Below are 12,466 nucleotides of genomic sequence, written 5' to 3'. Positions count from 1 at the left end.
TGACATAATGGTGGTGGATTTGTTTTTTCTTGTTAGAATAAATTAGGTAAAGTGAATGACTGTATATTGTGAAGAATAACAGCAAAAATAGGTGTCTATGTTGCAAAATGATTTAGTGCTTGTTGGATTTCTGATATAATGCTATTGTGTTTGACATTAAGAAACACTGTACGGTGCTCACATATTTGCAAAGACACACTGGAATTACTTTTAACAATAGTTTATTAGTGAAATAGTTTAACATTAGGATCAATGACAAAATGCCTGACAATCTCCTATCTCCAAATCAAAGTTGGTTCTAATCCTCCTGGCAGTAGCTTCTAGCTAGATAAAGCATAACGCTAGACTTAGTCTCACACAAGAATCAATGACCCAGGCTATCTTACACTTTAACACTGGCACAGCAAGGGTAAACACACTTTTTCATTGCTGGTCTGTCTCCGTTAGTAGCTGAAGTCAAAATGAAGACTCCTGCTTGAAAGTATAGTCATTTTATTGCTTCTCTGTTTTTGTCCTCTATTGATCACTTCACTTGATCTGTCAATATTGTAGCAGTCTCCTTTCCCTTTTATTTGGTTGTCTGTACCCCATTGTTCATCTTCCGAATGGATAGTGTGTGGCCCCCCTTTTTATACCTCCCCAAACACCGATCACCCATGGCTGTTTACTGCACTTAAGTAATTAACTCAAGTGCTTTCTCTGGTTGGCCGCCATTCGTATAAAAGAACACACGTGCTCCAGTGAATGGCGGACATTTTGTTTCCCGAACACAGGCAGCGGTACATGGTCGTCGAACATCTGGAACTATTTTTGGCCTCTCGAGGTCATGAAGCCGGGAAAAGATACGCTCGGGAGATAGGAACTACTGACTGGGGGTAGCATTCACTCTCTAAAAGCCAGGGGGAGCATTTGTCGGTGTTCGCACAGAAACCGCCGAAAGTAGAACAGCCATTGCCCTCGATACAGTGGATATGTTTTAGTCTATCACTTCATGGGTGCGGCCGGTCAGAACTTTACCTAATGGCGATTCTGTTTTACAAAATGGATATGAGCACTATTTTTACAGCTTGGGCGCTCAGATCCGGGCTATTTGGGGATTAGAGACTTGTGGGGTTCCTATAAAATATGATTATGTTTTTGGGGTGTTTTATGTATGTTTCATGTATTTCCCTGTGACTGAGAGATAATTGAGTTACTCAGTTTTTACTCAAGTTTTGGCTGAATAAATCAGTTGTACTCCCAAAACTGTGTCGTCCAGTTACTGGGGATGGATAGAGCTATTCACATTTCATAGCCTTGTTCCTGAGTTCCAGTCTTCACAGATCCAATGGAGGAAGAGTCCTTGTCAGGGCTAGTGCTCTGCTACAAATACAATCAGCATTTAGTGGTTGGCCCCTAACCATGAATCATCTTTTTTTTTTTTGCTACCTCTTGATTGGACAGGAGATGCAGTCCACGTGATTGGTCACACCTCTTGTTCATCATGGATGCATTAGCTGCTTATTTTCTTCCTTTACATTCCATCCTCGTTTTATCTGGTACCAGGAATGCACTCCAAAACATGTGACACATTTTTCCTCCATGCTTGTTTCCTGACAGTTTAGTCCTAGGCTTCTGGCACATGGTGGCTCAGAAATTAGAATTTTGTCTGCTTACCAGATCGGGCCTAATTCGACCATATTGGAGTTCTTTCTAAAATTAGTCTCCAAGTCTAGAAGACAGTAATGTGTAACATTTAGTATTTAATGTTCTTAGATTTTGCAGTTATAATGTATTTCAATATCGTTGAATAGATTTCTTACTAAAAGAAATGAAAAAAAATAAAAAATACTTTATTACAGATTCCAGTTTCTCAATGCTCTAAAAATTGTTTGCCTGGCTATAGAAAAGTCCTGACTTCTAGCATACATCCCTGCTGCCATGACTGTGTACAGTGTTCAGAAGGAGAGATATCATATTCAATAAGTACGTTTAGCAGAAGGTATTCAGTAACATAAGAAAACCATGGTCTTTGTACCTTTCTTTGTTCGTCTTAATTGATTGGAGATGACCACTTCTGATGTCTGTTTTATGATTTGAAGCCCGCAAAAGCCAGAAAGCGCATATCTCACAAAACAAACAAACAAACAAAATCACAATAACCACTTGTAAAAATGATAAACCTTATGAAAATATATCTATAAAGATGTGCAAAAAATGCACATTTCTATTTGGTGCCCCTACACAACAGGACACTCTTTGCAGCTGCCTACTCTGTCTACTGAAAACCTCAGTTTGTCACTAATGAACCAAAGACGTTTTAATCCTCTACTGAAGACTGGCAACCAACTTGTTGAATATTAACACGCTGAAAAATAACCCACTCCGTGGCATCCCACTTGTTGTTAGCAATACAATCAAAATGAAATAATCTAAATTGCACTGAAAACTCCTATGATTTTTGTACCTCATAGTTATGGGAAAAGCAAAGCAGAATACAGCTAGCAGAACCTGATTAAAGTCTCAGGACCCTAGCTAGGATGCCATATGGCAGTATGTGTAACTGAGTATTGTATGTGGGTCAAGGAGAATGGTAGGATTATTCACTAAAGTGAGAATTTAAAGTGAATTTCAAATTTAAAGCCAGGGCAGCCAAACTAAACACATAGGTCTTAGTGTTTTGGGAGGGGGGAAGCTTTTCTTTTGTCCCATCCTGTCTACCTTTTGGCAGGGGGTTTTGTTATCCATAGTGGTCCAGTAGAGTCCATTCTTTGCTGGATCCCTGGTGATCTGGTAGGGGACAACAATGGAGCTCTTAAATTAATCTGCCCCTTATACAGGCGCAATCCACGAAGCTCCTCTAAGGTAGAGGCAGGGTGGTGGTGGTGGTGGGGGGTGGTGGGGAGGCCAGAGCACAGATATGTTTGGATTCTCTTGCCAGCTCTAGGAGGGCCACCTCAAAGCCAAAGGCTTTGGCGGCAAGCTTCTTCTAAACTAATCTTATGGCCAATTAAAAACAAGAAGGAATAATTATGACATATCAGATTATTTGTATGCAGAACACGTGACAATTTAGACACTACGTTGCAATGCGTACTGTATATTATAGATTCACAGAAAACTAATTTGGAGTTTCTCATTTCTACAAATGTAGACTTGTCTGCAGCAATTTTGCATTTGGTGACTGCTAGTAATCTGGCAGTACACACAGATTTAAAATATGCAACCATTTTAATTTAATATGGTAATTTCATCCCTGCGGTATTTGACTTATTTGCTAAACATTGATTGGAATTCTAAGCATTTATGGTTTTCTCCAATGAATGACACATACATTAATAAATTAATAAATTTTGATTGTTTTTTTCAGCTGTACTAGTTGTGAAGAAATTATTGTAAAGAAAATTGAAAAAAATAATATTTTTTTATGTTTGCCCTTTTTGTATATATGTGACAATTAAAATAAATATACAGTATAATACAAATGTATTGACAAAAATGGCAAGTAAACGTCAGTCATGAAGAGGTTAATATACATTGACATCATTTTTAGATTCTGGTTGCATTTTTAGGAGTGTATTGTCACAGAAATGGCTTTAGGTTCTTTATAAATCCCCATAAATACACTGCAAGTCTTAGAACTGGCAATTCTTCTTTTATTGTATATATTTATGACCCCGTCTGATACATTGCAATGTAAAGGCCTACATAGGCCGGGTATAATGAGATTTCAAAATGACTCCATATTGTTAGAAAACTTTCTAAATTATTTATCTACAGAAGGCACTATTAAAGTTTATGGGATTTTTTGTAGATAAATCAGTAGGATTCTTTTTTGCAGTATCAAATTACTTGTAAGTAGAGTTGAGCGGACACCTGGATGTTCGGGTCCGGCGGGTTCAGCCGAACTTTGAAAAAAAGTTCGGGATCGAACTTGACCCCGAACCTGAACCCCATTGAAGTCAATGGGGAACGGAACTTCTGGGCACTAAAATGTCTCTAAAAAAAGTCCTGGAAAGGGCTAGAGGCCTGCAAAAGGAAGTAAAATGGGGGTAAGAGTAGGACAAGTGCCCTGCAAACAAATGTGGATAGGGAAATTACTTAAAATAACATAAAATACCTAAAAATTAAAAATACAGCTGAGCCATAAAATAGCACTAGATGTAATCTTTGATTTTAGCTTTGGAAGAACATAAATCAAAATCTAAAGCACGGCTGTCAAGAGGATCACCAGAATTATCCATTTGAGAGAAGGTTGGAGTGTTCAAACTGAGGAGGCGGTGATCGTGGCGGTGTAGGTGGAAGTGGCGGTGGAGGAGGAGGTAGCCAACACTGCTTTTTATTTGTTTTAGTTTTTTTTGTTTTTTTATTGAGGTAGCCCCCAAAATATTGGGACATATAAAAAAAAAGAAAACTCTGTTCCGCAGAGCGACTGACCCGTGCGTGCTGCAGCTGAAACTCCACTATCGCCTGCTGCTGCACGCACAGTCTCATGAGGCGGTGAGCGGGGAAGGCCGAAGTTACGCTGCAGCGCAGACAGGCGAGCAGCAGCAGGGTGAGAACACCGAATGCGCACACAGACAGCCGCACTTTCTGCAGCAGCTCTGATATATCGGGGTATACACCGAGGAGGAGGAGGTAGCCAACACTGTTTTTTATTTTTTATTTTTTTATTGGGGTAGCCCCCAAAATATTGGGACATATAAAAAAAGAAAACAAAGAATAAGTGCACTTGAGTATAACAATAGCTGGGTGAGGCTGGTATAAATGTCTATTCTGCACAAGGTACAGACAAGTCTGGTGGGATCCATGCCTGGTTCATTTTAATAAACGTGAGCTTGTCCACGTTGGCTGTGGACAGGCGGCTGCACTTGTCTGTGATAATGCCCCCTGCCGTGCTAAACACACGTTCAGACAATACACTGGCTTCAGAGCAGGCCAGCACCTCCAAGGCATAAAGGGCAAGCTCAGGCCATAGGCCATGTGCCCAATTTGGAGACCCAGAAGTTGAATGGGGCAGACCCATCAGTCAGTACGTGTAGGCATGTGCACACGTTCTGTTCCACAATGTTGCTGAAATGCTGCCTCCTGCTAAGACGTTCCATATCAGATGGTGGTGCTGGTTGTTGTGGCGTGCTCACAAACCATTTCCACATTTTGGCCATGCTAACCCTGCCTTCTGAGGTGCTGGCGGTGCCCCAGCTGTGTTGGTGACCTCTTCCTCCTCTTCTGCCTTCGCCTTGTGCTTTCACTGAGCCCCCGGTGTCAGATGAGAATGCCCTCAGCAGCGCATCTACCAGCATGCGCTTGTAGTCACGCATCTTCCGATCATGCTCCAGTGAGGGAATTAAGGACGGCACGTTGTCCTTGTAAAGGTGATCCAGAAGGGTGACCACCCAGTAATCAGCACAAGTTAGAATGTGGGCAACTCGGCAGTCGTTGCGCAGGCACTGCAACATGTAGTCGCTCATGTGTGCCAGGCTGCCCAGAGGCAAGGACAAGCTGTCCTCTGTGGGAGGTGTATCGTCTGTGTCCTCCGTATCCCCACAGCCATGCTCCAGTGATGCCCATGAGCTGCGTTGGGTGCCACCCTGCTGTGAACACGGTTCCTCATCCTCATCATCCTCCTCCTCATCCTCCAGAACTGTGCCCTGGCTGGACAATTGTGTACCTGGCCTATGCTGGTGCAGGAACCCACCCTCCAAGCCACTTGTGAATGACTGGCCTGATAACCGTGGAAATGACCCCTCTTCCTCCTCTTCCTTCTGTGCCACATCCTCTTCCATCATCGCCCGAAGCGTTTTTTCCAGGAGACATAGAAGTGGGATAGTAAGGCTGAGAACAGCATCATAGGCACTGGTCATGTTGGTGGAGTACTTGAAACAGTGCAAAATGGCACACAGGTCTCGCATGGAGGCCCACTCATTGGTGGGGAAGTGGTGCTGTTCCGCAGAGCGACTGACCCGTGCGTGCTGCATCTGAAACTCCACTATCGCCTGCTGCTGCTCACACAGTCTCTCCAGCACGTCGCATATGAGGCGGTGAGCGGGAAGGCCGAAGTTACGCTGCAGCACAGGCTAGCAGCAGCAGGGTGAGAATGCCGAAAGCACGCACAGAAGAGGTGGAGGAAGAGACCGAGACAGCAGCAGAAGAGGAAGCAGGAGGAGCCTGACACCTTTCTTGGTTTTTGAGGTGCTTACTCCACTGCAGCTTGTGCTTTGCATGTAGATGCCTGGTCATGCAGGTTGTGCTCAGGTTTAGCATGTTTACGCCTCACTTCAGGCTCTGATTGCACAGCGTGCAAACCACTTGTGTCTTGTCGTCAGCACATTGTCTGAAGAACTGCCATGCCAGGGAACTCCTTGGAGCTGGCTTTGGTGTGCTCGGTCCCTGGGTGAAGTGGGCAGTAGCAGGCGTACCGTCTAGGGGACGGCTGCTCCGCTTTTCCACCCTGCTCCCTCTTCTGCTTTGCTGGTGCCTCTGTGTGACCACCGCCTCTTCCTCCAAACTAGACACGTCACTCACATGACCTTCATTCCATGTGGGGTCTAGGACCTCATCATCCTCCACATCATCTTCCACCCACTCCTCAACCCTGCCCTCCTTGCCGGTCTGCACACTGCTTAAAGCCACAGCAGTTGTCACCTGTGTATCGTCATCATCAGAGACGTGCTGCGGTGGTCCTTGCATGTCCACATCCTGACACATAAGTGGTTGTGCATCAGTGCACTCAATCTCTTCCACTTCTGGGGCAGGGCTAGGTGGATGGCCCATGGAAACCCTGCCAGCAGAGTCATCAAAAAGCATAAGAGACTGCTGCATGACTTGTGGCTCAGACTGCTTGGCTGATTTGCAAGGGGGTGAGGTGAAAAACAGATGGCCATGGGCTGCAGGTGCCAATGGCCGAGCTTTCAGCAGGGGACCGGGTGGGAGACAATTTTCAAGATGGCTGTCAGCCATCCAATCTACTATCTCCTGTACTTGTTCTGGCCTCACCGTTCGTAGAGCAGCATTCAGGCCTACCAAATAACGCTGGCGGTTCTGTCGCGTACTCGCACATGAGAAAGGTGTTTCACTTGTGCGTGTAGCTGGCACAGATTGACCACGTTCTCTCCTTGCAACAGGAGCTCCACCAACACCAGCAGCACCACGACCAGGGCCACGTCCCTTATTTGACGCTCTCCTCATTCTTTGCGTTCACCCACAAAACTAACAGATGTTCTATGTCAGGCGACAATGTAACCAACAATTTATTTATTTTTACCGCAGTATTTGACGCTTCTATTTGACTCTCAGATATGAAGAGCACGCCCCAAATGTACTATTTAGCAGATTTGCAGCCAGAAAATAAGAATTGTTACAATTGCATTGTAACTGCAGTATTTGACGCTTCTATTTGACTCTCAGATATGAAGAGCACACCCCAAATGTACTATTTAGCAGTTTAGCACCAAAACTATTTGAATTTTTACAGCTGCGCTGTAACCGCAGTATTTGACACTTCAATTTGACTCTCAGATATGAAGAGCACGCCCCAAATGTACAATTTAGCATATTAGCACCCAGAAAATAAGAATTTTTACAACTGCGCTGTAAGCGCACTATTTGATGGTGTAACGGACCGTTTTGCTCAAAAGGGGATAAAACCCAGTTTAGGCGATAATCCCCCTTTAGATAAACCAGCAGCTACTGTAAGCACCAATTTCCCGAACTCCCAAAATGCACGGATTTACCAACTCTCGAACAGCAGACACAAGAACCCTGGAAGCAGCCGAACAGGAAAAGCAATACGAACAGCTTACACTCCTGGCAGTCGGCATACAGTCCCCTTTCCCCCAAGAAAGAGACAACACTCCAGCTTCAGGGTTAAACAGCAACTCCATTTACTCAGGGCTACCTGCCCAGTATTTATGCAGGTCTCCCACCTGGTGGACACTCCCCTAGGGGACCAAATGGAAGACTGTAACAAAGGACAGACATAAACCAATTACAGACACACAGCAGTAAACATTCCCACAATGCATCCTGGTTTCCTCCCTTCTGCCCTGGAGATAATTGGAGAAGTAATCCAATTATCTCCCAGGCCAGAGACCAGAATCCATTACACATGTGGGAACCTAAATACAGTATTATGCTTTAAAATGTATAAAGTTACTTTTAATCTATTACACACAGACATGTAACATATCCCCAGATAGCTCAGGTCTGGGTGCGCATTATTAGGTGAATGGCACCCAGGCCACACGGATACAGTTTAATCGCCATGGAGCCAAAGTCTTTAATCACACGAATAGGCTCCATGGCATAGCTATCTGGGTTACCACAGTTCACATAGAAATACCGAATTCCGGTGTTCGGTTAACCTTGTACGATTAGGACCCAGGCGACGGACGGCTCAGCGGTGTTCGTGCAATTAAGTGTCCGTTTACAGTTCCGTAGTTTGAGCGCTGAGTACCGCTGGCCGTTCGGGAGTTAAAATGGCCGCTGCCACGTGTTCGGCAAACGAACAAAGGCCACCCAGCGTTTGTCAATTAAGCTGCGGTTAACCGCAGCTTCTGGGCGGTCAATTGACGGCACACTCCATCTTCTAGGTGGTCCCTCGTACGGTAATTGGTTCGGTAGATAAAATCTACCGAACACCCTGGCAGAAAGCACGAATAAACCTTTCGGCAGGGGAAATAAACCTTTTTTTAAGTCTGGTCCATAGTCCAAAGGGAGCAGGCGAGCAACCAGGCTTCTCCAGCTCACAGTGGCGAAGTTGGTTTCGCCACAATTCTCCCCTTTACCAATTAGACTAACAGGGTACCTGACCTTCTGCCGGTCAGTGCCCTGGTTAGTCCAGCAACCCACCCACAAAACAGAAACAGCAGTGCAGCCCACCCACAATAAACGGTTACTACACCTGGGTGAGGGAGAATCTTGTCCAGGTCCAGGTGCCTCACCACGGCTGTGTGGGGGACTGGTAGGCTGCCTTGGTGTGTTGCTGAGGGGGCAGAGTACACCAGTACTCTGTCCTGGTGCCAGCACTACCACGGGAGTAGTCTGGTTGGAGCCTGGTTGCTGGAGACTGACTGTCTCCCCTTTAGGTGCACAGCTCGGCTGCCGGAGGGGGAGACCGACTGTCTCCCCTTTGGATATATCGCTCTTTGGCTGGGGGACAGGACCGACTGTCCCTACCTCTTGTGCTGTAAGTGCAGAGACTACGGTCCCATCTGCACAGTTGTGGGGCTTAACATCTCCCCTTGGTGGGCTAGGCTGCCGCTGGAGAGAGGGTGTAGCCAGCTCCTCTCTCTGGACGGTAAACTGCCGCTGGGAAGAGGGGTTAGCAGGCTCCTCTCCCTGGCACTCTTTCTGCTGGTGGAAAGGGAGACCAGCTGTCTCCCCTTTCATTCTCTCGTCCTGCTGTTGGGGTGCGAGACTGACGGTCTCTGCTCCCTGCAGGACACACTGCCGCTGGGGAGGAAGGACAGTCCCTTCTGCTCCCTGGGTTACACACTGCCGCTGGGGAGGACGGACGACACCATCAGCTCCCTTGGGTACACACTGCTGCTGGGGAGGAAGGACGGCACCTTCAACTCCCTGGGGTGCACACTGCCGCTGGGGAGGAAGGACGGCACCTTCTGCTCCCTGGGGTACACGCTGCCGCTGGGGAGGAAGGACGGCACCTTCTGCTCCCTGGGTTACACACTGCCACTGGGGAGGACGGACAACACCATCAGCTCCCTGGGGTACACACTGCCGCTGGGGAGGAAGGACGATACCTTCTGCTCCCTGGGACACACACTGCCGCTGGGGAGGACGGACGACACCATCAGCTCCCTGGGGTACACACTGCCGCTGGGGAGGAAGGACACTGCTCTCCTCTCCCTGGACTTCCCACTGCCTTCCTGGCATATCACTCTGCTGCTGGGGGGGCAGGAACAACTACCTCTGCCCCCTGTAACTCAGCCTGCCGCTGGGGAGGGAGGACGCTGCTCTCCTCTCCCTGCACTTCACACTGCCTTCCTGGCATATCACTTTGCTGCTGGGGGTCCTCACAGGACCAGTCTAGGAGATCTGCTACCTCGGTACCGCTGGTTGCTGTTGGGAAGGAGGACCGGTTGTCTCTTCCCGGGCCTCATTGATGAGTCGCAGGTAATCCCCCTCCAGGTTCCATTCCTTGGCGACCAAATACTGTAGGTCTGCCTCGAGGTCAATAGCGCTAGGGAGACCCAGCATGTCCTCTCGGTCGTAACACAGGTCCCAAAAACGAGAGTCGGTCACTTTCCCAAAGTCCTCATCGTCAATATTATCCCAAAATCGGCCAAGGTCAGTGTAATCTCCGCCTTCTGGGAACTTATACTCTGCCATCTCGGGGACACACTGAGCTGCGTACCATTGTATCGCCTGGTATGCGTCGTCTAGCGCCAGTTCTGCATATACTAGAATCTCGAGTCTAGTCACCCACGCTTCTTCGGTCTGTTTTCTCAGGAGGGGCATCCGTTCTGCCATTCGAGCCAGGATTCGCTGCCTTCTGCTGCGGCGCCGATCCCCTCGTGAATACTGTACTTCTTCTAGGGCTTCGTCCCACAATCTGGCTCTGGCCATCTCTCTGTACCTCAACATGTCCTCCTCTGAGACTGCTCCAGACCACAGGGATACGTAACTGTACAATCTATCTTGAAACTTCTCCTCCATTTTCTGAGTTCCTTTGTAGATAGGGTCGCTGTACGGGTACTAGCGTTGCCCTCAATTTGTAATCCAGGAACGGTGTTGTCTGTAGCTGTCCCTCTGGTTGTAGGAACGATCCCACCGCTCCCACCAATTGTAATGGACCTTTTTGCTCAAAAGGGGATAAAAACCAGTTTAGGCGATAATCCCCCTTTAGATAAACCCGCAGCTACTGTAAGCACCAATTTCCCGAACTCCCAAACTGCACGGATTCACCAACTCTCGAACAGCAGACACACGAACCCTGGAAGCAGCCGAACAGGAAAAGCAATACGAACAGCTTACACTCCTGGCAGTCGGCATACAGTCCCCTTTCCCCCAAGAAAGAGACAACACTCCAGCTTCAGGGTTAAACAGCAACTCCATTTACTCAGGGCTACCTGCCCAGTATTTATGCAGGTCTCTGTTGGTTTATGTCTGTCCTTTGTTACAGTCTTCCATTTGGTCACTCCCCTAGGTGACCAAATGGAAGACTGTAACAAAGGACAGACATAAACCAATTACAGACACACAGCAGTAAACATTCCCACAATGCATCCTGGTTTCCTCCCTTCTGCCCTGGAGATAATTGGAGAAGTAATCCAATTATCTCCCAGGCCAGAGACCAGACTCCATTAAACATGTGGGAACCTAAATACAGTATTATGCTTTAAAATGTATAAAGTTACTTTTAATCTCTTACAAACAGACATGTAACATATCCCCAGATAGCTCAGGTCTGGGTGCACATTATTAGGTGAATGGCACCCAGGCCACACGGATACAGTTTAATCGCCATGGAGCCAAAGTCTTTAATCACACGAATAGGCTCCATGGCATAGCTATCTGGGTTACCACAGTTCACATAGAAATACCGAATTCCGGTGTTCGGTTAACCTTGTACGATTAGGACCCAGGCGACGGACGGCTCAGCGGTGTTCGTGCAATTAAGTGTCCGTTTACAGTTCCGTAGTTTGAGCGCTGAGTACCGCTGGCCGCTCGGGAGTTAAAATGGCCGCTGCCACGTGTTCGGCAAACGAACAAAGGCCACCCAGCGTTTGTCAATTAAGCTGCGGTTAACCACAGCTTCTGGGCGGTCAATTGACGGCACACTCCATCTTCTAGGTGGTCCCTCGTACGGTAATTGGTTCGGTAGATAAAATCTACCGAACACCCTGGCAGAAAGCACGAATAAACCTTTCGGCAGGGGAAATAAACCTTTTTTTAAGTCTGGTCCATAGTCCAAAGGGAGCAGGCGAGCAACCAGGCTTCTCCAGCTCACAGTGGCGAAGTTGGTTTCGCCACAGATGGTTCCATTTGACTCTCAGATATGAAGAGCACCCCACTAATGTTCTAGTTTGCAGCATTCTTTCCTAATATGTCCCTGAAAGCGGCAGCATCCTCTCACTACACTAATAAGAGCTCATGTGACGTGCGGCGCTACGTGACTCCAGCTTATATATAGAGGCTGGGTCACATGCTGCACTGGCCAATCACAGCCATGCCAATAGTAGGCATGGCTGTGATGGCTTCTATGGGCACACGAGTCAAACGCTTGTTGATTGGCTGCCCTGCAGCCTTTCAAAACGCGTCATTAAATTGCCACACACCGAACTCCAATCCGAACATACAGTGATATGTCCGTGTTCGAGTCCGAGGTCCAAAAATCATAATGTTCGGTACGAACCTGAACTTTACAGTCCTGGTTCGGTCAACTCTACTTGTAAGCTTATTAAATCGAGGCCCAAATCTCTAATTATTTTAATTAGTCAGTATCTCTCAAAATGATAAACGTGTC

The 12,466-nt window shown here is 47.0% G+C and overlaps 1 protein-coding gene across 1 annotated transcript in view; it reads left to right on the top strand.

The window, feature by feature from the left end:
* The window catches only part of LOC134585669 (vomeronasal type-2 receptor 26-like), a 73,204-nt gene that overhangs the window by 58,709 nt on the left and 2,029 nt on the right, over window positions 1-12,466 (top strand). The window contains exon 5 of the mRNA XM_063441127.1: window positions 1,842-1,965. Coding sequence (XP_063297197.1) covers window positions 1,842-1,965 — 124 coding nt within the window. The remainder of the gene's footprint in view (window positions 1-1,841; window positions 1,966-12,466) is intronic.

Source organism: Pelobates fuscus, chromosome 1 (assembly GCF_036172605.1).
Source record: "Pelobates fuscus isolate aPelFus1 chromosome 1, aPelFus1.pri, whole genome shotgun sequence".
NCBI lineage: Eukaryota > Metazoa > Chordata > Amphibia > Anura > Pelobatidae > Pelobates > Pelobates fuscus.
The sequence above is the reverse complement of the archived record's forward strand: the minus strand, read 5'-3'. Positions and strand labels throughout refer to the sequence as shown.